We start from the raw sequence: 25,982 nt of genomic DNA, 5'->3' as shown, positions 1-25,982 counted from the left end.
TTAAAAATAATAATACACATGAGATGTGTTATATATACATTAAATGGAATAGATGTAATAAAAAAATATTAAAAAAAAAGGCAAATTGTAACCATCTTCCCTAAAATTTGATATAATTAAAAATATTTCTTTGTTGTTTGAAATATTACAAAAATGCCTCCCTAATTTTAATATCCGTCTAGCAATGAGTTAGCTCTGTTAGGTTTTTATTCAATTGCATGTTGAAAAATAGTGAGTGATAAATTAAAAAATATATTTAATTAATAAATTAATTTCAACCATATTTAATCATAATAAGTGATAGTTGCTATTTGCGACACGTAACAAATTCGTGAGACGTGGATGATGGTTGATGTCGTCCAATCATCATTCAATCGTATCTATTTATTCAATGATACATTTCAATTTTTATATATAAAGGACTTTGAAAGCAATAAAATCATCTTACAAGTATAGTAATTAGGTGTGTGTATGAAGTAATGGGGTTGCCAACAACGCGTAACAAACACCCAATCCAACAAAATTAATATGAATATACATTGCCATCACCAACACCAACCATCAATCAATAATTATATCCTTATTTCAAATTTTTTAAATAATATTTATAATTATATCAAATTTCGAAGATAATAGAGACATGTGTTAAATATTGAATTGAAATAAAGGATGGATTGATAAGTGTGAGTGCATGGATACGTAATTGAGTTGGCCTAAATTAGTAGAGGGCTACGATTGCTTAGAAAATAAATTGAAGTTATTAAACAGAATTGATGATATATGCTATGCACCTAAAAAATCATGCGTCCACAAATCTCTATTACCTCCTCCTCCTCCTCCTCCGCAGGCTGCCGTTGATCTTGTCCACCTGGCAATTCCAATTCTAATCCGCTCCCGGTATCCCTTTCTCATCGTCGGTCCTCATTGGCGTTAATATATGAAACGCAAAAGGAAAATACAGAAATAGGGTTTGCAGAGAACCAACATAAACATTCATCTCTCTGCAAATCAGGAGGCAAAACCAGGATTGGGTTTTGCCGGGGAAGAATTTAAACTAATTTCTTCCCTTTTCCGTTTATTTATTGATGGCGCAATCTCCCGCTGAATTGCCCCCTATAGAGGAAGATTCTACCGATGAATTACAGGAGGCCGCATTCAGCCGCCGCCACCGCCACCGCCGCTGTTGTTTCAATTTCCATTTTCCGTGTTTTAGGTCCGGAGAATCGGATAATTGGGAGAGAATTTCAACCTCGGGAAGAGAACAACATGAGAGCATTCATTCGCCGTGGTGGCATAAGGGGATTGAAGCATTCAATAAGGTGCGGGAATGGTCCGAGCTCGCCGCCGGGCCGAGGTGGAAGACGTTCATTCGCCGCCTCAGGAAGACCGCTGGCAGGGCGAGGCCGGCCAGATACCAGTACGACGCCTCGAGTTATTCACTCAATTTCGATGACGGCCGGGACGAAAACGGCCAAGTCGAGGTCGACCAGGTTTTCCGGAACTTTTCGTCGCGCTATACTGTGATCTCGCCGCATAACACGCAATGAAAAGACACGTAGTTCATGCCAGGATAACTGGTGCTGAAACGTGGCAGGGTCGTCAAACTTGCGGCTGGTTCAGGTGGTTTGACCCTGTTGATTGACGGTGGACAAGTTGATATTTTTATCTCGTGTTGTTCTCTTTCGTTAACTAGTTAATCCTCCATAATTCTCTTTCTTTGTTTATTATAATCTTGGTTTAGCGGGCAACTGTCGATAATATGTTTTCCAGATTCTTTTCCTTTTTCTTTCCAAGATAACAATTCGTCTTCTACACACAACATCTTTCTTTCTGGAAGAGGACTCAGTTGTGGAAGCTTCCTCTGAACATTTTGATACTAATTTTTCACCAGATTGGTTCTTCATTGGGTAATTTTGCTACTCTATATTTTGATTACAGTATTATCAATTTCTAAGCATTTGTTATTAAGGAATTAGTTATGGTGTCATGTTTGGTGTGTTAACTATCCACTATTGTCCTTCTTAGCAGAAACGCAAAAGAAATGAAAACAATGCATTTTAGGTATATATTATACAAACTCCTGGCGGCTTTGTAAAAGCGGAGGAACACTACTTTTTATGTGGAGAGCCTTGTCTTTTTTGTGTATCCTTCACATTTTATCTTTCTTTTTAGTGGCCACATCATCTGTTCCTTCGCTTTGAGGATAAAGCTTAAAGAATTGTATGTTGACCTACTTGCTCCTTTGTTGCTGCGGTGGGACATATCTTCACAAAAAAATTTTCTTATTTTACACATACTAACAATATAAATGTAGTTAATCTTTCTGTGTCATTCTTTTATGAAATTCGAATGGAATGACTTGGATCATCACGACAATGGGGCCAACACTTGTTAGTTTAGTTGGTAAGAGTATAGGTCAGTGGCTTGTGGTTGTAATGCAACTTGAAGCCACTTGAACTTTTTGTAATAAGAAAGAGAGAAGGGCAAGACAAGAGATTGGCATCAGTTAGCTAGGTTGAAAAGCTGAAATGTTATCTTTGGAATAGAGCATATGACTAGAGATAAGATGGGTTTTGAGGAGGCCATGGCATGATATTGTAAGATAAGGGGAGAATATGCATTTTAAACAGCTTAGGACATCTGGAGCTCAGCAGCTCACGAGATGCATTAAGAATCACCGACCCTTTAACTTGAAGAGGAATAATTTATGAAGAAATCGGAAAGAACCAAAAATCTTCCAGAGTGTTTCTTAATTTCCTACCCTAAAGTTTGATATGGGAATAAAAAAATTTATAAAGGGAAGGAATCCAAGGTGGCCTGATAAATAATATGCCCAATCTGCAAAAGGTAATTTGCTGGGTTTTTTTTTTTTTTTGTGGTAATATGAGTATATTACCAATACTAAGTAATAGAGTTGATTTTTGCCCATTTTTCTATATATATTGAGTGGTAGTAATATGAATTTGGGTATGTGAAGTTATGTCAAGTCCATTTGTCAATAAGTTCCTTAGGAGATTCTCAACTGTTTGAGACTCAAATATTTTATTCCAAAATATTGAATTTAAAATTTATTGAGAGTGTGTGTGAGTAGACGTGTGCTGTGGATTAAAAAAAATCATTTGCCAACAAGTAAATTTTCAAGCTTGATTAGTATCTTATCCAGTAATAAACACACTTTTGGAATTTCCCTTCTTTGTTGGGGGGGGGGGGGGGGGGGGTTTCTTCCCAGCAAACCAGAATTGTGGGTAGATTGATAGAGACAAAAGTGCTTGGTAGATTCTGGCGTAATGATGAGTAGGAGGTTCAGCTGTCAGTGCCTCCGATGTGGATCCCTTAGCACCTTTTTCTTTAGCTCTGCTCTCCATCCACTTCTCCCTGCTCTGCTTCACATATTTTACAAAATATTGAATTATAGGTGTTGCCGTACCACTCTTACCTTACCAAGCTTTAAGCACAGCCTACTAATCTTGAAATCAAGAACTTGCTCTATAATTATATCATTGATCAAAGTCATATTTACTCTTCTGCTCCAAAAACCTTTCCTACTAAAAGAGTATTTTGTTGAAGTGATTAAAACATTTTCCAAGCTTATATATCTTATAAAAAAGTTTTTATTTTAAAAATGAGTTTTTAAAGTGTATGAAAAAGACACGAGTTTAATGTTTATAACATGTTAGTGACAATTTTATAAAATAACGACCAACACTGAATTAGCTTTGTAGAAATCTTAACAAATAAGTTGGAAGCTTCCTTTTCTTTTTCTTTTTTTCTATCAAAATAATTTATAAGCTCCAAAGATTTTATCTTTGAATCTAAAAACTTATTAAATAATTTTTAATATCTTACAAGTTCTCACACCGCTTATAACATAAATTTTTAAATTGATTGGAAAGAAAAGGTGAGGCGTAGGAACAACAGCATGGGAATTGGAATGGCCATATTACAAAGGGAGCAGTGCACAACCAAAGTTTGAATGCAAAAGCGGTCTCATAAGTCATCACAAGGAGCTCTCTCTCTCTTTCTCATATTCATGGATCCCACCACACTGTCCCAATAAAAAAGAAACAACCCATGTACAGAAGAGTGTGCACTGCTCACACTATCCAAAAAGGGTTTTAACAAAAGGGCGGCCTCATGGGAAACAATTATTGGTGTAAAAAACCAAAAAAACAAGAAAAACAGAGCAAACTGCTGCCTGCTCTAGCTAATAAAGCCAGCAGGCATTTTTAACTTGTTTCCTTACAACTTTTGATGATGACACAGGATTCAAGATCTTAAAAAACACAGCAAGTATTTATAGCCCTTTGACTGATTCAATGTACGTACTTGCTGGGAGATGAAATGAATGAAAGAGGCCAAAATCAACGCAATTCTTTGAAAACATAACTCTAATTCTTGATACCACCACCACAAATAGTGAAAGCAATCACCAGATGGCAGCTCTTTCCGATTCCCACAATCAAAAATTTTAAGTCTTTTACCCCATAATTTCAGCTTTCCTATGTGCATGAAAATGAAGTCTTAATCCAGTGATGGGATGAGGTACATAAGCTAATCCAGTCATGTAAGCATGCATAGTTTTCTCCGCTATGTACCCGGCCAAGACATATCTAACAACAAAAACCAAAAAGTATAACAGGGACTCATTTAAATGGTCCAGTATAAAACAGAGGACATTTGAACTGACAAGGAGGCATTCACGCATCACTTATATTGCTATACCATATTCTTTTCAATCAGGGCAGTGAAATCTCATTGGGAAAGGAAGCCAACACTGTCATTAACCAATAGATGATGAACCAAAACTAAAATTGAAAAAAAAAATTTAAACCTTTCAGATGCCTTGTGTTGTTCTATGCATCCATGGGAAGTCCAAGTTAGGAGAAGATGGATTTTCCATTTGGGCATCTGAAGAACTTGCGAATTTCCCCTTCTTTGACCACAACCAAATCTTGGAAACGGAATAGCTGTCGGTCTTTGTACCGATGCTTATCTTTTTTCCCTCTGTATTCTCATCAGCAGAAGCATTACAAGATTGATCTGTTCCTTTAGTGTTTCGACCAGCTCGGTCTTGGCTCAAGGCCACCCTGAGTTTAGCATCTCCCACTACATACTGATAAGAACCCATTGAGTAACACCGTCTTGCATCCAATTTACTACTGCTAGTCTCTCCTCCTACCTCCCCGGCCTCAGCTTCATTCAATTTCCGGAATTTCCCAAGCCTGACTGGAAAGACCCCTTTTTCCGTTGCAACTTGCTCAATTTCCACCCTCTTCTGAGCAATACAGAATCCTCCATTCTCTCCATGATTGGGGCATCCATCTTCTTCCCTAAAATCATCATAATCGAAAATGGGGTTTTCAATTGAGAATCCAGGATTGAATAGAGCCCCCCTACAAAGAGGACAAGTTGAATTTGACAGGAGCCAAGTATCGATGCAATTGATATGAAAAGCATGGCTACACATGGGAAGCAATCTCAACTGGTCAGTCTCAGAGAATTCACACAAACAAACAGCACAATCAAAGGGCTCTTTTGGACCCACAACCTCCTTATACGAAAAGACCGGCAATGCATCTATAAAAGCTTGATCTAAACCAGAGTCATGTAAATGGAAGAGTTGCTGCAGCTGTCTCTGAAGGGCATCAGAGCCAGACGCTTCCAAGTTTCGATTAGACTGAGAGGATGATGAGCTTTTGGTGAGAAATCTAACAAGCAAGTGGAGAAGACCAGAGATGAAAAAGAGAACAGCTAAAATTACTATAATGAAAAGAACAGCAGGGCTGATTCTTGTCCCAGATGAAGATGGTGAAGGGCTGCTCGACTCTTTCTGGAAATTACTGCCAACACCATATGAAGAAGAAGGTGGTGAAGGCATAAGAGGAGGCGCGTATTGCAAGAAACCATCTTTCTGATTGATTTGATGCTGAATCCAAGAAACTTTCAAATGGGCATGCCCATGCCCAGAAAACCATCTCTTCCCTTGCATTTCTGTTATCAGACAAACCATCTCAAAACACGCACACACTGTACCCACTCATTTTCTGTGCAAGAAACCAAACACGCATCCACTAACTTTTCTGGCCCTCTTCCACAAAGGGAACACCAGAAAGATCACAAATCTTTAGCCCTCCAATTCTTGCCGATATCAGAAGGAAACAGCAGCAGTTGGGGTTGCGCTAATAAAGTAACAATTTCTATTCGTTTTCAGGTTGTAAACCCCAAACAACTGATTGTTCAATAATATGAAAAGATGACGACACCAGTAACTTTAAAGATTGAGTCTTTACCTACCTTGATACCGAAGATGCCAACCCAGTTAATGTATTCTACTACACATGGACCCCCTTCTTGCAGCTGCAGCAAAAACCCTAAACACACACACACACACAGCCTTTGGCTTCCAATCTTACAGCCCTTTAAATATTTTATCAAGAATAACACAAGTTTAATAGGAAACTCTCTTCTTGAAAACAAATACTATTATATATATATATATACACAACACCAAGATTTCAGCTTCTATATTTATATTGAAGCAGGAAGTGTACGGTGTACCAAAACAAAATACAGTGTATACAACAGATAGATCATGATGTGAATGAAAGAGATGGCTGTATTTTTCACTCTTCTTCTTCTTCAAACAGAGGAGATTGATAAAAAGTATATGACAAAAAGACACCACTTTTTGATTTTTTTTCTTTTTCCATTTTCCTATTTTCTTGGTAGAAAAATTGAATCACACGCGCGAATGAAGGTCGTGGCTTGTTTTTGGTCAACATTTACCGACAAGGCGCCTTACCGTATGGAAAAAGGTTGTGGGCCTGAGGTAAATTCACTGCAAAGCCCACTTATGTGGGCTGATATTACGGTTACTCAACTCCCTCTCATTTCCTATTCATTTCACATTTAAAATCCTCAATTAATGGATAATCACTTTCTAACTTTTACCTAACAATTACAGTAATCCGCAAGGCTTCAAATTTTAAAACTTCTCCACATAACTTTTATGATAAAATATTTTGATTATTTGAGATTGCGATCACATGTTTCGAAACAATGAAGTATTTTAATAAAATAACCCGTCAACACCGTTTATATTTGCAACAGCCGTCGAAATATTATAAATCATAAATTCAAATATAATTAAAATTATTATTTCTATGATTCATATATTCTATTTACTAACAATATATCATGATCGACATAAAAAAATAATCATCATTATATGATTACATTAATTTTTGTTTGTCCTGACATGATCCGTCTCATGTATGCACTCACACTCCACTGCTGTGCTTATGTATTATTTCTTGACGCTTGTGTGCAACGCGCATTGCTTGTCTTGTAGGTCGTTTGGATATGGCTTGGAAGCCAATTCCTCTTCTTATTAATCTTTATTATAAAGTCACTTAGGTGTAAATACATGCGACAACATAAAATTATATAAATTAGCTGTCGTGGCACGTGATCTTTGTATGTATATAATAAATAATCTTTATACTTAAATTACATTATAAATAATAAAAAAAATATATAAATCAATACATCACATTTTGAAAATAAAAAAAATAATAATTTTAAGGGTTTTATCGACACAACAAAAAAAATGAGTACAGTGATACTACAAACTATCGTTTGTGAGTAAATTATACATTAAGATGTTCACAAGAATGTGAATTATTAGTCTGTTAAAGTCAAATATATATCATAAATGAGTTTGGTTAAATATTTGACTCTTCTTATCAAAATAGCTCTTCAGAGTTGAATACGGACCATTACTTATTTAATTGCTACGTATTTGATGCCAACCATTTTTTCCTTATTTGATTGAAATTTTTGCAACAACTTGTAGGGTTTCCTTTTCACTTTTTTTGTTAGATGATGTAGGATGAGTTTAAGCTATTATTTTGAAGTTGAAGTAACAAATATATTTTATTGTTGAGTGAATCTCGAGCTTGCAGTTAATTTTAAATGAAAAAAAATTATAATTTAGGTAAAACGTAAACAAGCCTAAAACGGGCTGATTTGTTTTACTATCTAATAAGATTATGAAATTAATATCCTAACATCATAGTAATAATCCGATAAAATATCAGGGCCAAACATTAACTATAGCAAATATGAAAATTAATTAAAGTCAGCTGAAAAAATAGAAAAAATTTAAAGAAACGTCCAAACAATGGTGGAAACAATAGATTTAGAATGGTATTGTGATGAAAGGTTGGATTCTCCTCAAGAAGATAAAAAAAACAATAGATAGATCATCTGTAAGTACTGCCAAATCAAAAGTTATGATCGTTTAAAATTTCAACACCAAATAACACAACTAAAGCACTGCACCTTAGAATTTTTTTCATTATCCAAGAGTGATAATTATTTGAGTACATACATAAATAATGATTGTGTTTCAAACTATCATTTCTTGCCCCCAAAATGAAATCTTGATTTTCGTCACCCGTAATTTGAATCAATTCAATTATCAGTCTTTAATTTGGGCAGCTAACCACTTTTAACTAAGCCAACAGATTTGAGACAAGTCAGAAATGTCAAATCCCATCATAAATCATATTCTCCATCACTGTATTATTGGGCATACTAAAAAGGGACATTTTGGAATTTTGGAAGTTGATATTCTGGTCATGCCAATTGCCACCACATACTCCAATTTCAGCCGACTTCTTCATTTCAAGATCATTTGATATGGGCAGCATGTAGCACTCAACTCACTACTCGCACACTCTTCTTTCTATTTGTCCTCTTCTATTTGTTTTTTATGAGTTCCTTTTTGCTATTTTCCATCATGGCAAACCCCCCCCCCCCCAACAAAACTCAGACAATCCATCCACATTTGTGTAAGAAAGCATGTGGTAAGATTCGGAATTTCAAACTATATATAGTTGCATTTCACACAGTAATTCCTAACCTTAATAAGTACACGTAATTCATAAGCTAAAAGGAAAGCATGCTTATTGCATTAGAAAAGAATACTGCAGTACACTACTCTAGGAACTACAATGGTTCTACCATATGAGCAATATCAAGAAATCTTTGACCTTCATCAGTAAATCTGATGTGATCTTCCCCTATACATCAATGAAAGACCTGCTGATCGATTGTTCTGAAATGTCTATTGATCGCTCGTTCTCCTCCCTTAACGTGGCCATCTCTAAGGCCACCTGTTTCATGCTAGGCCTTGCCTCGGGGGACCTGTTAACGCATTTTATTGCAATTTGTAACACGTTAACCATCCTCTCCTCGCTAGCACCTTCATGTATCAGGTTCTTGTCGAATACCTCCACCGTCCATTCTTCCCTGACCACTGCCAGAACCCAACTAGCAAGGTCTAGTCCCTCGTGCAAAGACATTCTCCCTGTTAGCAGTTCGAGAAGAATCACTCCAAAAGCATAAGTGTCTGCCTTAAAGAGGGAGTCACTCTCTTCTTGGGCTGCTTCGAGGGTCCCATTAGTTAAAATGGACGGCGTCTGCTCCTGATTGCCCACGATCATTAGTCCATACTCACTAATGCATGGTTCCATATCCTTGTTTAGCAAAATGTTGGACGATTTCAAGTTGCCATGAGGGATTCTGTCGTAGTGTAGTTCTTCATGCATGAAGGCTAAGGCATCAGCTACTTTAGCCGCAACAGAAAGTCTGCTGCTCCAGTTGAACGGTTGGCCTGTTTGATTTCCTGCGAAGTTTTTAGTGTAGTATCAAGTTGCAAATTTATGTCACATGAATATGCATTGCTTTCAAATTGATCATGAAAAGAAATTTTAGTAAGAAATTACCATGGGAATGGATTAGTCTAAAAAGGCTCCCATTCTGTTGATATTCATAGACCAGGAGCCTCTCCTGTCTGGAGCTGTAGTATGCAACAAGGGACAAAACACTGGGATGCTTCACTTGGTTGAGCCTCCTCATTCTCTGCTTGAACTCACTGCTTGATATCGGCCAATCCTTAATCCTCTTTACAACAAGAGTCATGCCCTGACCCTCACAGGCAACCTTGTACATGCTACCGTGTTCTCCTCTTCCAAGCAGCTCAGCGGGGGACTTGAGCAAGTCTTCAAATCTCAGTCCGGTTGTCTCCGGGCTTGTCAGAACCACGACCGATGTAGAAGCCGTTCCACTTTCAGCTGAAGCAGTGGAAAAGTCGGTTTTGCTCACACCTCCTGCCTTCAGCTCCACCGTGGAGAAACTAGGCTTAGTCATGGTATCATCAACTGCTGCTACCTTGTTATCAAGGTCGAGTCTTTCTTCTTTTGTCCTGCACCTTCTGTACACACAGAGGAGGAGGATCAGAAAAACAGCGAAACCTATCAGAATATAGCCCGCAAACATGAGAATCTGATCTTTTGAACTGCTGCTGCTGCTGCCGCCGCCGCCACCATTTACTGTTCTGGATTTGGGTGGAGGAACCGGTGCGGACTCTGCGGCTAGTGATGCTGGCGTGCAGTTTTTTGGCAACGGCGGGCCACACAAATTAGGATTGTAGATGAAACTACTCAATTTGAAACGATTAGCTTCATCCGGGATAGCTCCACTTAAATTGTTATAAGAAACGTTAAACTCTGACAAGCTGGAAAAATCATAGCCCGGTATATCACCACTGAATTGATTATCTTGAGCCAGAAACACCTTGAGGCCAGGGTTTAAGGATTCAGGTAAAGAACCGGAGAATTTATTGTGCGACACGTCAAGAACTTCCAGCTTCTTCAGCTGAGAAAAAGACTTGGGGAGGTCGCCGGAGAACTGATTCCAGGCGATGATTAAATGAGAGAGCTGGAAGCAGTTCTTAATGTCTTCCATGTTCTCCCCAGTGATGCTATTGTTGGTAACGTTGACAACCAAAAGGTATGCAGAAAGAGATTGCACATTGCAAAGAAGTCTAGCATCAAGAACGCCCGAGAAATCAAAGCCATCAAGAACGATTTCCTTCACGTAAAGTTGTTCATGATCACAAGTGATGCCTCTCCACCTATCCTTACAGGGATAAGAGGTGCCGTTCCAGCCTAAAGTAGGACCAGGAATCCCACTGTTGTTAGAGAGCTTAGAGATAAACTCAACCAGGGCATTCCTGGCCTGATCATCGTAGGATTTCGCAGAGTGTGTGAGTAGAAACACTGAAAACAAGCAAGCCCAGATGGGAATATGTTTCATACTAGATGATGGTCAAATGGGAAATCCAGGTTTCAGAACACAATTATAAAAGGCTGCAAAGGGATATGATCATATGAATGACGACGTCTAGCACAAGGAGAAGATCCCCAGGCTCTAAAACCCTGACATTGGTTTATAATGCGAGACGGTTGCTAGCGGAGTTGGCGATGAGAAATCCTTTATTGTTTCGCCTGCCGGCCCCTGGATACGGTTTATGCTAGATTGTTGATTGTCGTTCTCGGTTGAAGCCTTTTGTGATTTCTACGTTTGCTTAACTGGCAAAGTTGAAGTGATCAGCCTGCCCCTTCCGGATTAATATTATAAGAAAATAAGTGGCATTATTGGTATATTTTTATGGTGTCATCAACATCATCATCTATATATTGTATCCAACTTCTCAACCAAAAACATACAAGTCGGACAATTCATGACACGTTACAAACCTAACTAAACTGGCACATTCTTGCTCATGCATTTATCTTTGGCACTGCTCTTTTAGTTAGATTATTTTTAGTTGCAATCATTATCTTAGATTGTTTCTTTTAATTAGTAACTTATTTGTTTTTCATCATGTAAAATAGAATTTTTATGAAATAAGATCTATGTAAATATTTTATCCGTTTTTTCAATCCTAAATTGTATTCTACAAGAACTAAATATTTATGAAATTAACTAATGGTATACCGATTTAATATTTTAATGACCTCTTGTAGAAGTAACTTTGTCTTGTAGAAACTTTAAGATATAAAATATTATATGACTCTTACAATAGTGTACACGAAATATGTTTATATATAATATATAGATAATATACATTAAATATTACTAATAAATGCACTTAGAGAATTAATTATGTGAATTTAATAGTTTTACAATTGAATTTAAACAATTCAATATACTTTTTAATAACTTTATTACGAAATTGTGCAAGTACAATGTTTCAATTAATATTTATTAATTCAAGATTTAGATAATGGTAACATAATTATAAGAATATTTTTGTCCAATAAAAAATTGAAGGAAACTTTCTATAGATAGCAGTTTTTATCATGTGGCCAAGGAAAGCATCTTTCCACCTGCAGACGTCCAAATAGCAAAACCCTTTCAAAGGGAAGAGAATGAATTATTATGTCCATCAGTAACTTCACGCCTTCAAGACAAATGGCTTTCTACTGTAATATTGTTACTTCAGAGAATTAACAAATCGTTAGCCAGTAATATATATAGACCGAGTATGCAAATATTACATTCTTCCAGCTGTTTTTACTTCACTAGTAACAATAACGAAAGCCAATTCACTACATGGATTTCATAGTATCTAGTCCCTAAAAGCTGCCTTCTTGTCCTAATTTTACATGACTGTAACCGTTCATAATACAAATAACAAACTAATTCATAAACCAGCAATTTTTTCTCCCTATGGATCTGCACGTCCCGCAACTTCATCATCACTGTCACTCCGGCCATCACTGAAAGCCTCGTTATCACTTACTTCAACCTCGCTATCATCTGTTAAGGTATTATCCATGTGCTCCTTCTTTGCATAGCGCTCACAATACTCTGTGTCACAATAGCAAAGCGTCACAAACATGCCCACCCTTTCTTCTTATAGTTCGACTATGAACGTTCAAATTTTCCTTCTCTTTCTGTACCCTTACCTTCATGTTTTTCAGAGTATTTTAGATCTAAGGTTTGAAAAAGACAAAAGACAATGACTCACCTTTCACTTTTTGTTCATATTGCGCCTTATCTTTCATCATCAGGGATGCTGCATCACCATTCAGGGGGTCCGATGGGTTTGGATAAAGCAGCAGCTGTGGGAGGAAAACCTCAAAGACATTCAAGAGATCTGTAAATGAATACAACTCTTGTCAAGACAATGCAAAATTCGCACTGAGAATTCCAAAAGAATCATTTCTTGCAAGTATCAGGGGAAGAAAAAAGGAATTTCCTGTTGAAAAGCTTTCGTCTCTTGTCTGTTCCTAGGTGCTACATGGACTTGAGATAAATGGAAATTACTAGGTCACAATTGTATCCTACCCACCCATAATGTAAAATTCAGCCAACTCTATTAAAGCATCACCAACTTTCTTCAGTGAACTGCTACACTTACCAAACATTGGGCTCCATGACTGGTTAATGACATCCAAGCATACAGAGCCAGACCTGTCATACAAAAAGCTGAAATCAGTAAGCGTGATAAACCAAAGCATAACACTTTGAGAAGAACAGAAATATTCAGATGTAAATATAAGAAAATAATACATCAAACATGTGGCATTCTTCTCCGCATGCAAAAGAAAAGTCTAGAAATGAACAGAGAATACTGTGTTCCCATTACAATCATACACATGCGTCATAAGGTAAATTCATGGCCACAAGATCCTTAGATGATAGGCTTTTCTCATAAAGAGGCTGCAACAGGAAGCCTATAGAACTTACAGCTCATCCACATTTGGGTGGAAAATTTTGTTGACAAACCCAATGGAAGGGGACTTGTAAGGATAAGCATCTGGAAGTTCTACACGAACTTTCCAAACTCCACCTTCATAAGGACCTGCACGTTAATGAGAGGGTTACAAGAGCAATCTTACGAATGTTTTTTATCCTAATGTTCTCTGCAATCAAACATACTCCATTATCCTAACCTCACTCAAGCAAATTACAGATTGTTATATAGCAAAGAGAGAGATAGGTGGAAGGGTATAGAAGGACAAGTAGATGAAAACAAGTAGCAGGTATGGAGCCAATCCAAAGGAACAGCCGAGGAAACATTACTTTCTTTGGGACCATGAAATTCCACATTGAACTCGTTGATGCCATCATTTATAGGTTCCACAGTATAGTCGCTCATCATTCTACAATAAAAAAACAAAATATTTAGGACGGTGATCATAATGTAATGGTCAATGATATTTGTGAGTACAATCTGAATAAGAATTCATCTTCGAACAGCTGAAAGAAGATGAGAACATTATCTAAGAGAGGCTTACAGTTTCATGACGTCCATATCTCGCCTCTTGCTGGGAGAAGACATTTTGTCAAAGACCTACCTGAGTACAGCCTAGAACAGGATCAGAAGTAAAAACAAAACAAAGTTAAAAAATGGTTATTTTACCTCAACCCAAAAAGGAGCTGGAAAAATTAACCAAATATGGAAGAAGCAAAACAGGGGTACCAACGGATCTTAAAATTTTTCATTGAGTTTGAAAGTCAAATAGGAATTGCATATCCCTGAAACTAACTCAAATTGAACGATGATCACTATTCTTAAATCTTAAACTTCAGTTTATCTCCTCTCCCGGAGATAATGTATAATGTCTAGCATTTGTGATAACTGAAAGAATGTCTTTTCAACTAAGTACTTTGCTACACGATGATGAAGTGAATTTTTTTAAAAAAAAGGTTTAGCAATGATAAGGATCAGCGTTTAATCAAGTAGCTTGTGCGGATGTGAGATATTTCTACCAGAAAGCATTACTTTAACTGGTCCAAAAAGTTGAACAAACAGCATTACTCTTAAAATGCAGTTCAATTGATTGAAAATAAACAACATACAGAGAGCAAGTCCAAAAATACTCCAAATCAATAACACTTCTGATTTCTTGTTTTCCAATTTTCCAGTTTCTTGGCCATTTAGCAATGGGATTATCCCAAAAGAATATTTAAGTGACGTTCCCATTCTCTAACTTTGCACAACTAATCTTCCATCACCATCCAACAAAACACAACATATTAAGCGCAAAATAGCGCTTCAAGAGCTTAACATACACAACCAACCAAGAAATAAAAAATTTAAAAAAAAAAAAAAAAAGAAATCAAACAGCCAAACAAGAGTAAACAATTCAATCCAACACAAACATCCACTAATCACAGAATCAAGAATCGGAAGAAGGCAAAAGCATCAGAGCCCACATCACCATTGGACACAAATAGCACAACAGAATTGCAATCACAGCTCATGGTCTAAAAACTCAACAATCCCACAACCCAAAACGATTTTCCTCCCGCAACACGGAACAGAAAACAATAAACATCAGCAGAAAACAGACTAACCGAGAAATGAGAAAGAAAAAGAATATCAAGATCAGATCAAAGGCGGGTGCTGTGTTAGTGTAGGATGAAATAAAAGTGCGCGGGCTTGTGTGTGTGTTGAAGATGAAAGAGAAAAAGCAAGAAGATGAGGGAAAGATAATGGAGAATGAATCGAAAGGTGTCGACATGTTGCAAGTCTGTTTCCTTTTGGTGTTTGAAAGATTTTGATTTCAGTGGCACGTGCTGAGTCGGTGAAAAAGAGAGTAACGTGGCTTTGCCTTACCCGATGTCCTTTCTGTAACTCGTAAAATTACATGAGACGAGTTTGTGTGGTAAAATATTGACGGCCGGATTTGCCTCCTCTCCCCACAATTTTGCAGTCACCCCTCCTTGCGATTTTCACTGTAATCAATTTTTTACAAATTACAAGAATCAGTCATTATTATAATAATAATAATAAAAACTAAATAACAACAAACTTTTTTTAAATTTATCATAATTATAAATATATTTTTAGAATTAATGAATACTCCCTCAAATAAACGTTTATCTTACTAGTATTTATAATTTTCAAACAACGAGAAAGTATTTATAATTAGAAATAATTATAGTCTCCTCCCATGAGATTTGGTGTAATTATACATAGATCTCTGTGGTTTGAAAAATTACGTTTAGCACCCCTGAGATTTACTTTTATCTATCAAATAAGTCCCTTCGTTAGTCAAAATTCACCGAATTTGCTGATATTAATAAAAAAAAATTGTATTTACTCTCAATTGACTTTTACTAACTTATTGCATATTAAATAAATTTTTTTACGATAAAATTATTATCATACTTCTTCGCTCATTAATGCATTTGATGAGGTATATCTTCACCGTTATTTGATTTGCAATAAGTCAGTAATAAGTATATCAAGGTAAATATAAACTTTCATTCAATTTTTTTGTTAATATCAACAAATTCGATTAATTTTAACTAATAGATGGACTTTTTGTTAGATGGAACAAACTTCAATGGTGCTATATGTCATTTTTCAAACTACATAGGGTTATATGTAATTACACAAAAACTCAAGGAGTGAGAGTATAATTATCCCTTATAATTATAACAAACCTCGTAAAAGCCTGCTATAAATTCCCCTAACAAAAGTACAAATTTCTTGATCATCTTTAATGAAACGATGAAAATACAAAATTATATCTTAGACTAGTATTTTACATTTTGCTACATATGTATTCCGATTTTTTTTTCCAAAAAAAAAATAAAGAAAAAGTACTATCATTCTATAAAACGTAATAGAATTTTGTAGGAAAAAAGTACGAGTTTTTTTTACTTTATTTGTTCAGTACTATCATTGGCACACTCGGTACCAATGGTATGGTAATGTGTTGAGCTTGAAAAATATATTTTTAATGATTTAATTTTTCGTTCGTTGATTTTTATATATTATCTTAGAGGAGTTAAAAAGAAATAGAATTTTCAATGATAAATGTGATTTCTTTTAATTCATATGTTCGGTATTATCCTCGATACACCCATATGCTAAGGCCATGTTGATGCGCAGAACTCGAAAATTAATTGAATTTATAATACAAAATATTGAGTTATTTTAATTTTATTGTTCAACACTACCTTTGGTACATACATCTCATGTTAGGCCATGTTGATGCGCATACTTTGAAAACTATATTTTCAATGCACTGTTTTCCGATCATAGTCTTTATTAATTTATGAAAAATAGAGAGCGTTTATTTAATTTGCCTAATTTTAAGGGACGTGAATATTATTTACTTTAATATTTTTGGGCGAACTGCTAATTTTTACATATTTAAATAATTAAGCAATAAAGAGGTAATATGAAAGCAATTTCCACACTTAACTATGGAGTTATAATTGCAAACATCTCGCCCTTCCTATCTGCGTCCCATGATCGAAATTAAGAGACTTTGGCGGTAATAACGGCGGCACTCCCCAAGACTCGAAATCAAGAAACGTTGGGGGTAACATCGGCGGTCGATCATCTCTGTCGTCATTGAGTAGAGGAAAGAAAGTAAAGAAAACAGTATGGGAGTTCATGGGCTTTGGGAACTCCTCGCCCCCGTTGGCCGCCGAGTCTCTGTTGAAACCCTTGCTGGGAAAAAACTCGCAATTGGTATCGCAAAACCCATGTCCTGACGCGCGCTGTCGTTCTATTTTTTCTAACTCTTTAACTCCTTTGATTTTTCTTTCTAGATGCGAGCATATGGATGATACAGTTTATGAAGGCAATGCGAGATGAGAAGGGAGAGATGGTTCGGAATGCTCACATATTGGGATTCTTCCGTCGAATTTGCAAGCTTCTCTACCTCAGGACTAAGCCTGTGTTCGTATTTGACGGCGGCACGCCTGCGCTTAAGCGGCGAACAGTCATTGCTCGCCGCCGCCAGCGCGAGAATGCCCAGGCTAAGATTAGAAAGACTGCGGAGAAATTACTTCTCAATCACGTGAGTTGTTTGTTAGTTTATTGAGAATGAATTCAATTTGAAAATTCTCGATGGTGGATGATGAATCTTGAAACTAGTAATGAAGTGGAAGTCCTTGAAGTTATTGCTATTATACCATGTCATTGGCTATTTTTTGAAATCATCTTTTATTTATTGTTTATAGCTTAAGGCGATGAGGTTGAAAGAATTGGCAGCGGATCTTGAGAAGCAGAGGCAAGAGAATGATACTAAAGGGAAAAGACCCATCATACAGGAACCAAATATTCTACAGAACACGGAGAAAGGAAATGATGCTGAGGCCGTTAATTACAATCAGGAAGAAGTGGATGAGATGTGAGTTTTATGCTGGATTTTTTGTTGCTTATTTTTTTAAAGTTAATATAAAATACATTCTGACTTTTGTCAACTAGTTGATTAAGGTTGGCAGCTTCTATTGCTGTAGAGGAGAATGAGGGTTTTAGTTTTGATGCATCGACATCAGGTGCTGGTGATCCAGATAACAAAGTATTTGATGGAGAAGAGGATGAGGATGATGATGAAGATGAAGAAATGATACTAGTAACGTTTTGCTTCATGATTGAACTAGAAGCCTAATGACCTTGCAATTAGTGTGGACTTCACATTCCTCTGTTATTGCGTTTCATTTTCTGTTAAATTGTTCCAATTTATTTTCTTACAGCCAGAGATGCATGGAAAAGTCGATCCTGCTGTCTTGGCAGCTCTTCCTCCATCCATGCAACTTGACCTCCTTGTTCAGGTCGCATTTGCTTTTCTTTTCTTAAGTTATTATCATTTTGCTAAAATTGAATCTTGTCTAATGTTACCTGTGAATCTCCTGTTTACAGATGAGAGAGAGACTGATGGCTGAGAACAGGCAGAAGTATCAAAAAGTGAAAAAGGTATAAAGAGTACGTGATAGGAAAGCTCATGACAAGGTTTAGGTCCCATCATTTTCGCAGAATTCCTGTGAATGTCCCTATGTTTATTTTGCTTACACATCCTAAAATATTTGGAGAGATTTCCATTGTGCTTCTGCTTGAACAAAAATTTAATTTTCTCGATGCTATCATTCTATTTACATTGCTGGTAATTCTTAATAAATTGTATTGTGTACTAAAACATTTATGACCTGGTGGGGCATTGATGATTTTTCGCCATTCCTTCTCTGATTGTAATTTATTATTGGCTGATATAGGCTCCAGCAAGGTTTTCAGAACTACAAATACAGGCTTATCTCAAAACAGTGGCTTTCCGCCGTGAGATAGATGGGGTACAGAAGTCTGCTGCAGGGAGGGGAATAGGTGGCGTGCAGACTTCACGAATTGCATCTGAATCTAAAAGAGAATTTATTTTCTCCTCATCATTTACTGGGGACAAACAGTTGAGTAATATATCTATCTATATATATTGATAGTCCTAATGGTTGTGGTTATTCTTTCTTGAAAAGCCATCCTGCTTGAATTGTATGATTGAGATTTCTTCTTGACTTGATCAGAGCCCTTACATCTGTTGGACAAGAGGTCGTAGGAGCTGATCAAAGTCAGCCTGAGCCAGTTAATTGCTCTACCGATGCTGTCAATGAAATTCTGTCGACCAGTGGTGCAGTTGGACCAACAGTGGTTGAAACTGAAAAGGCGTTTCATGATGATGTGGAGACATATCTGGATGAGAGAGGTCGTGTTCGGGTCAGTAGGGTAAGAGCGCTGGGTATTCGTATGACTCGAGACCTGCAGAGGAATTTAGATTTGATGAAGGAGATTGATCAGGAGAAAGCAGATACAGATCAAGAGAAAAATAAGGAATCCACCACTGCAGAACTGGTTGATGACCTAGAAAGGTCATCTGACAGGATCCAGCATCGAGAAGTTTCTGATAAGATTAATAACAGAATGAATGATGAAATTGACAAAACAGATGAGCCTGCAGTGGTAAATGGAACTTCTATCGAGATTTCCTTTGAAGATACATTGGATAACGAATGTGACAATGATGATGATAAGTTGTTTGCTAGTCTGGTGGCCGGAAACCCCGTAATGGACTTCGCTGTTGATAATTCTGCCTCAGTGAAACAAACTTCAGACCACTCTGCTTCAGATTTTGAGTGGGAGGAAGGTGTCATTGAAGAGAAAAGGTCGGCGTATCTGTTCGAAGGAGGCATGAGAGGTGAGGGAGAAGTAGAGTGGGAGGAAGAAGTTCAGGACATTCAATTGAAGTCCTCATCTTGTCCAGACGAAAGCCAGAAAACTGTTAGAAAGGGTGCTCTGCAGGAAGAATCTGATATTCAGGAGGCAATTAGAAGAAGTCTTGAGGATACAAGGGGTTGCAGATCCATGAATAACTTTCATGAAAATAGCATATGCGAAAGAGGTAGAGAAGTGGTTACCAAAGAGCACATGACACATGCATGTCAGGTGCAGTCTGTTTATGAAGGGAAAGAAGGCCCTGAGGTTGATGCCTCAATGATCAATGTAAGGCAACCATTTGGCTCATCGAATATCCTTGAGAACAACTGTTCAGAAGCTAAATCTGCTGCGTTCATGGATTTGAAACATGAAAAAAGCAGCTTAGACCTGAAGCTTTCGAGTGAAGATGCTGGCATAAGCGGAAATTTGACTGGAGAAAAACTTGTGACTCCAGATACTATTCCTGAAGAAGAGGAGTTGTGTGTGACTGAGAAGCAGCCAATAGACACTTGTAGTGAAGATGGCAATAGCCATGCAGCAAACAAACTAGAGGATACTTGTAGCGGGCTGGCTGCTCATAATGTTAGTGGCTCTGCGTTTAGTTCTGTTATTCATGAACTGAATGACAGAGCCCTTGACTCAGGTTCTGCTGATGCTCAACACATGTTTCAGGCAGCATCAGACGACCATGCTTGTGACACTGCAAAAATTGGAAAAATTTCAACTGATGATTCAATAACTGATTTAGATGGTGTGAAAGATTTGGGCAAGGAGAAAATTTATGGTAACTTTTCAATGGAAAAGGAGGAAACTACGAGAAATTCTTCATTTATGGATGATGACAAGGAGCAGGAGATCATGGAGGCTCATCTGGAGGAAGAAATGCTGTTTCTAGGTATAGAACGTGAAGAGCTAGGAAGTGAGCAACGGAAACTGGAGAGAAATGCAGAATCAGTAAGCAATGAAATGTTTGCTGAATGCCAGGTACGTTTTGTTAGTCGGGTTTCTTATAAAGTCTTTCAACATAAACCATGATGAACTTTTGAAGAAAATTCGAAGTTTTGCAGTTTGAGATGAATGTCTCTTACATAGGTTGAAGTTGAATCTATATTTGGGACCTGATTACAGGCAAACATTTCATGGTTAGCCATGAACAGATTTGGGTGACTTCATTTAGGAAATCACCAAGTCTGAGAGCCCCTTTCAGATTTGAAAACTGTGTGACTTCGTTCGCATTCAGTCAATTTGTTCCATGCTAAAAAAATTATTTGTTGCTTTTTGCTTGTTGTTCTGGTTTCCTAATAACATGTATTTTATGCCTTGTGTAATATACATTTTTTCTGAGCTGAAAATGGTGCAGAATTTGATCCACAAGCATTAGGTCATGCAGTCATCACTTGTGCAGTCATATTCTCAGTTTGTCTTGACTCTTGAGGTCCAATTTGAACCTTTGTGATTCAAACTTCCCTTGGCACATTGTTGCCCACAAGAGAAGAAAAAATAATTCACTGACAATTTAGAGAAGAACTGAATTCTATAATTAAATATGTGAAAAGAAAAGGATTTCTTGTGGGGGCAGCTACGAGATGAATTCTGCTATATCTGTGGATGGTCAGAGAGTAGGAACAGATGTGGCCAAAAGAAGTTACGGTGGTGGATCCTAATTACAGCTGATGGTGTGTAAAGTTGCTTATGATCATGGTTGATTCAGCACATTGAGATCGTGGTTTTTATAATGCCTGAAATCTCCACTTTTCCTCTACCTTACTTGCCTGGATATTTTTCTGAGTTGACGTACTTTCTTCTTACTTCTTAGTACTGCACTTTCTTCTTGTCCATGTTCTCTTATTTGATTCACAAATCCACTTATCTGTGATTTAGGAGTTGCTTCAAATGTTTGGCATACCATATATTATTGCACCAATGGAAGCTGAAGCTCAATGTGCTTTCATGGAGCAATCAAATCTTGTTGATGGTGTGGTCACAGATGACTCTGATGCATTCTTGTTTGGAGCACGAAGTGTGTACAAAAATATCTTTGATGATCGCAAATATGTGGAAACATACTTAATGAAGGTGATCCTGTACCTTAGCTACTATTACTAACTATTGATTTAAAAATAATGTATGGTTACTTACCATTAATCAGTTAGGATTTCCTTCTCCATACTGATTTTGTCCAATTTTTTGTGTAGCATGTTCAAGTTAACATTAGAAGTATGCATTGACTTGGACCACACTGACCATTATATGCAGTAATATCTGTTTGTCTTTGCTTTACTATTGGTTTTGATGTTTAGATGGTTTTCTAGGACATCGAAAATGAGCTTGGGTTAGATCGAGAAAAATTAATCCATATGGCACTGCTTCTTGGGAGTGATTATACCGAAGGCATAAGGTAATGACTATCATCTAAATCAGAAGCATTCTCTTGTGCAGATTTACATCTTTGTTAATATTTCGAATGGGTTAGCTATACAGACATTTCATCAGTGTTCGCCACAACATTTTTATTTAGCTAGTAGTTTGCCTTAAGTGGAGTGTATTATGTATATTGGTGTGTGCTAATTTCATAGAACTGTTACAGTGGCATTGGAATTGTCAATGCAATTGAGGTTGTAAATGCATTTCCTAAGAAAGATGGTCTTCGTGAATTCCGAGAATGGATTGAATCGCCAGATCCCACTATTCTTGGAAAATTAGATGTGGAAGCAGGGGGTAACTCAAGAAGGAAAGGATCAAAAGGTAGTGAGAGTATGATGGGTGGCTCAAGTAGCAACACAGAAGGGAGGTCTTGTGATCAAAGTGAACCACAACCTGTGGATGAGGCCAAAAGGATAAAGCAGATTTTCATGGATAAGCATGTAATGTAACTTTCTCCTTGCATTTTACTATTAGATGTTATTAATGTGCTAATGAATCTCATTTTCCTTTGCAAATTGGCATAATTAATTTCATTTATCTTGTGCAGAGAAATGTGAGCAAAAACTGGCATATTCCTGCTACTTTTCCAAGTGATGCTGTGATTTTAGCATATGCTTCTCCACAGGTGGATAAATCAACAGATCCGTTTTCATGGGGAAAGCCGGATCTTTTTGTGCTTCGCAAGTGAGTCCACTATTATATTGTTGACATCTATATGCTTTTTAGGTTGATAGTAAGAGCTCAAATTTCTTAGAACATTGTAATGTAGATGAACAAATCTATATTGAGAAGAGAGTTATGAGTTGCCAATTGACCTTCTGAACTCTAGGACGCTGGAATGCAATTTTGAATTAGAGAGCAATTCATTACGCAAACACCTGAGAAATGAAACACCTGAGATGTTAGTTTCCCCATGGTTGGTTGATTGCCTTCATCAAAGTTAAGAGATCGATGTTCTCTAATATGGTGCAAGTTTGGGTGCTTCTTGAAATGAGAGAATAGCATTGAATCAGTAGAGCCTCAGTTAGAATTCATTAATTAGTTAGAATTGCATGCTGGCCTTTAAATCCAAAATTTTTCCCAGGTTGCCCTTTTCTTTTTGGCACTAGAAAGCTTGGTTTTCAGAGAGAATGGTAGATCTGATAAGGAGTTTGCTTGCAGGTTGTGCTGGGAGAAGTTTGGGTGGGGCATGTCAAAATCAGATGAATTGCTGTTGCCAGTTCTAAAGGAGTACAACAAGCATGAGGTTGATGAACTCCCCTTTAACTTGCACTCTTACCAGTTTGTATTTTGTATGCTTTTTCTATATTAAATATTTATAATAGTTGGGGAAGAAGAGAGCTGATTTGACATCCTTTTTTGTTTCTTGGTTTGGTTTATGTAGACGCAATTGAGATTGGAAGCATTCTACACATTCAATGAGAGATTTGCCAAGATCCGAAGTAAGAGAATAAAGAAGGCTGTCAAAGGAATAACAGGGGAGAAATCTTCTGACTTGATGGATGACACTACACCACAATCTGGGAGTGGAAAGAAACGAAAAGTGAGGCCTAGTGAGAATGAAGCCAACCAATCAGGAGGAGGTTCAGAAGGATTGGATGGTTGCGGTACTAGTGATAACACCATAAAAAAAACAACTGTGAGGCGGTTAAAAGGAGGACAGACAAAAGAAAAGACTTCGCGGAGGAACTTAGAACTATCAACTAATGTAGATAACCATCTTCTCACCAGGAAAGAATCGCATATAAGAGGACATCTTAGTGGAAAAGGGAGGAGGAAACAAAGGAATTCTTCTGGTGAAGATACTGAAACTGGCAGTGATGATGGCACCTATAGTGGAAGTGACAAGGAAAAGCAACTTGACATATCGAAAGAATCTTTCCAAGTACGACGGGTAAGTATGGTTGCTATCACAAGTGCCTGACATTTAATTTGAATTTGTTTTTCTGGTGTACGTTGTAGAGGTGGATGTTAAGCATATAGAAACTTGATTATGCTATTGGTATCTGACGGAAGCCATTTGGGAGTTTTTCTCTGAATCAGCAACTTGACCAAAAAAATTAAACTTTATGTTTATTTGTTATTATATAAGAAAGATTAAGTCTAGTATTACTAAAATTTATTAGGCATGTAAAGAATGGTGTGTAATTTATTTAACTTTTAAATATATTACAAATAAGTAACCAAATTAAAATATATCTTATTTTGGAACAAATAATGTTTTTGTAAATAAATTAAAAGTAGAATATTCTTATGAAGTCATCAAACTTTTATCTAAATCAATTCAATAGCATATCATATTAAAACAATATTGTGTGGGGGCGCCAAAAATGACATTTTTACAATGTGTCATTAAAAATGTCTAATGACATCATGTGTGGTGCTAGAATGTTGTTTTTATGTTGATCATTGGTTTTGTGTCAAAAAGCAAAAATGTCGTTTTGCGGAAAACCGGTGTGGAGGGGAGGTTTTTTACTCCAAAAAACCCAAAAAAGAAGAAAAGAAAAAAGGGAAGACCATAAGGCCTCAGGTGGAGTGGATGTGAAATGGCGATAGTCCAGGGGAGGTCAATGCAATTATCGCACTTTTACCTTCTCATTTTAAGAGTGTGAGCTTGTGTTATCAGTTCTTTGCATTATTATTTAGATCTTCATCTGTTCTCTTATGTGTTCATATTTTTCTTATGCACTTGCAGTCCGGGCGAATTAGAAAGACTGTGAATTATACTGTTGCTGATGTATTTGACAACTGTGAAGAGGAGAGTCCTAATTGCCTCGAAGAAGGTGCTGTGACTAAGGAGTCGTTAATGGATCAAGTAGTTGGTAGTGTTGATAAGAGCAATGTAAATGAACACAAAGAAGGTAATGATGTTGGGATGGGAAGTAGACTTTGTGTGGATGAAACTGAACAAGCATCCAGGATGGATGAGATGAGGACCAGTCAGTTTAGTGATAGTCAAATTGATGATCCTGTCAACCAGAGCCATTTATCGAAAGATTATCTGCAGTTTGGGGGTGGATTCTGCATGGAGGAGGATGAAGAGGTGGAGCTTAATGGGCACGCATCATGTCCTCCAAAAGAAGTGATCCCTGAGAAACCAGATGTTCTTGATAGTGTTGATTCAGCAGTGGAAGAAAATCATGAAAGTGATCGGTCGATTATAACTCCAATACCATCGTATGGGAAGACAGAGTCGTCTGATACTGAGGTAATTATGGCCGATAAAAGGCCAAGTGATGATATTTCATCAGATGGTACCAAGAATGATCCTGGGAGTTCCTTACCAAAATCTCTTCGAGCAATGCCTAATCTGAGAAGGAAGAAGAGAAAAACTTGAGATCGGAAAGGAATAATTTATTGTCCCGCGCTTGAAAGTGTGCCTAATGAACTGTTTGGATTTGTTGAAGAAAGTGGGGTATTGCAAGAAAATTAAATTGTGGAGTAAAAGTGGGACAAAAGTATGTTGAGAAAGATAATATAGTGAGTTATTTTACTAGAATTGCTTATCTGTTTATGTTTCCTCTTGTTTGATGGGATGGGTGGAGTGGTGCAAGGTGAAATGTGCACTATTTTTGGGATGGTTGTGAATGAAGGGAATCGATTTGGTGGTTTCAAGTTGTAATTGGAATGAAATAAGTTCAGATGTATCCAAGTGTTACTATCTTTTATTTACTTATGGATTTCATTTAAG

At 37.0% G+C, this 25,982-nt stretch overlaps 4 protein-coding genes and 1 long non-coding RNA gene across 7 annotated transcripts; 2 read left to right on the top strand and 3 right to left on the bottom strand.

Moving 5' to 3' along the window:
• The first annotated feature begins 1,542 nt into the window (after window positions 1-1,542).
• Window positions 1,543-2,370, top strand: LOC148787029 (uncharacterized). Its single transcript, XR_016067411.1, has 2 exons — window positions 1,543-1,907; window positions 2,029-2,370. It is a non-coding gene; the product is annotated as an uncharacterized LOC148787029 (long non-coding RNA).
• Window positions 2,371-4,683: 2,313 nt separating this feature from the next.
• LOC105177157 (RING-H2 finger protein ATL46) lies at window positions 4,684-6,663 on the bottom strand. Its single transcript, XM_020699304.2, has one exon. The coding sequence runs from the start codon at window positions 6,008-6,010 to the stop codon at window positions 4,835-4,837; it is 1,176 nt and encodes a 391-aa protein (XP_020554963.1). The 5' UTR covers window positions 6,011-6,663; the 3' UTR covers window positions 4,684-4,834.
• A 2,290-nt stretch (window positions 6,664-8,953) lies between these two features.
• Window positions 8,954-11,437, bottom strand: LOC105177341 (putative inactive receptor kinase At2g26730). Its single transcript, XM_020698996.2, has 2 exons — window positions 9,792-11,437; window positions 8,954-9,691 (listed from the first exon to the last, which is right to left on the bottom strand). The coding sequence occupies exons 1-2, from the start codon at window positions 11,161-11,163 to the stop codon at window positions 9,087-9,089; spliced, it is 1,977 nt and encodes a 658-aa protein (XP_020554655.2). The 5' UTR covers window positions 11,164-11,437; the 3' UTR covers window positions 8,954-9,086.
• A 922-nt stretch (window positions 11,438-12,359) lies between these two features.
• LOC105177158 (ubiquitin-conjugating enzyme E2 5) lies at window positions 12,360-15,398 on the bottom strand. Of its 2 annotated transcripts, none has more exons than XM_011100208.3 (7): window positions 15,220-15,398; window positions 14,157-14,227; window positions 13,942-14,021; window positions 13,606-13,720; window positions 13,277-13,329; window positions 12,884-13,012; window positions 12,360-12,723 (listed from the first exon to the last, which is right to left on the bottom strand). In XM_011100208.3, exons 2-7 carry the CDS (start codon window positions 14,198-14,200, stop codon window positions 12,581-12,583), a joined length of 564 nt encoding a protein of 187 aa, XP_011098510.1. In that variant the 5' UTR covers window positions 14,201-14,227; window positions 15,220-15,398; the 3' UTR covers window positions 12,360-12,580. The 2 variants fall into 2 exon arrangements, with proteins under 2 accessions (XP_011098510.1, XP_020554587.1); XM_020698928.2 differs by lacking the exon at window positions 15,220-15,398 and adding an exon at window positions 15,084-15,213.
• Window positions 15,399-17,073: 1,675 nt separating this feature from the next.
• UVH3 (5'-3' exonuclease family protein) lies at window positions 17,074-25,981 on the top strand. Of its 2 annotated transcripts, XM_011100209.3 has the most exons (15): window positions 17,074-17,353; window positions 17,434-17,684; window positions 17,848-18,017; window positions 18,104-18,242; window positions 18,364-18,441; window positions 18,530-18,583; window positions 18,880-19,064; window positions 19,180-20,851; window positions 21,749-21,943; window positions 22,180-22,265; window positions 22,455-22,731; window positions 22,839-22,975; window positions 23,453-23,537; window positions 23,676-24,185; window positions 24,987-25,981. In XM_011100209.3, exons 1-15 carry the CDS (start codon window positions 17,266-17,268, stop codon window positions 25,626-25,628), a joined length of 4,569 nt encoding a protein of 1,522 aa, XP_011098511.1. In that variant the 5' UTR covers window positions 17,074-17,265; the 3' UTR covers window positions 25,629-25,981. The 2 variants fall into 2 exon arrangements, with proteins under 2 accessions (XP_011098511.1, XP_020554665.1); XM_020699006.2 differs by lacking the exons at window positions 17,074-17,353; window positions 17,434-17,684 and having other exon boundaries at window positions 17,877-18,017; window positions 18,095-18,242.
• The last annotated feature ends 1 nt before the right edge of the window (window position 25,982 follows it).

This window comes from Sesamum indicum, linkage group LG9 (genome assembly GCF_026168435.1).
Source record: "Sesamum indicum cultivar Baizhima isolate 11 linkage group LG9, ASM2616843v1, whole genome shotgun sequence".
In the NCBI taxonomy this organism is placed as follows: Eukaryota; Viridiplantae; Streptophyta; class Magnoliopsida; order Lamiales; family Pedaliaceae; genus Sesamum; species Sesamum indicum.
Note: the sequence above shows the minus strand (reverse complement) of the source record. Positions and strands in the feature narration are given on the sequence as shown.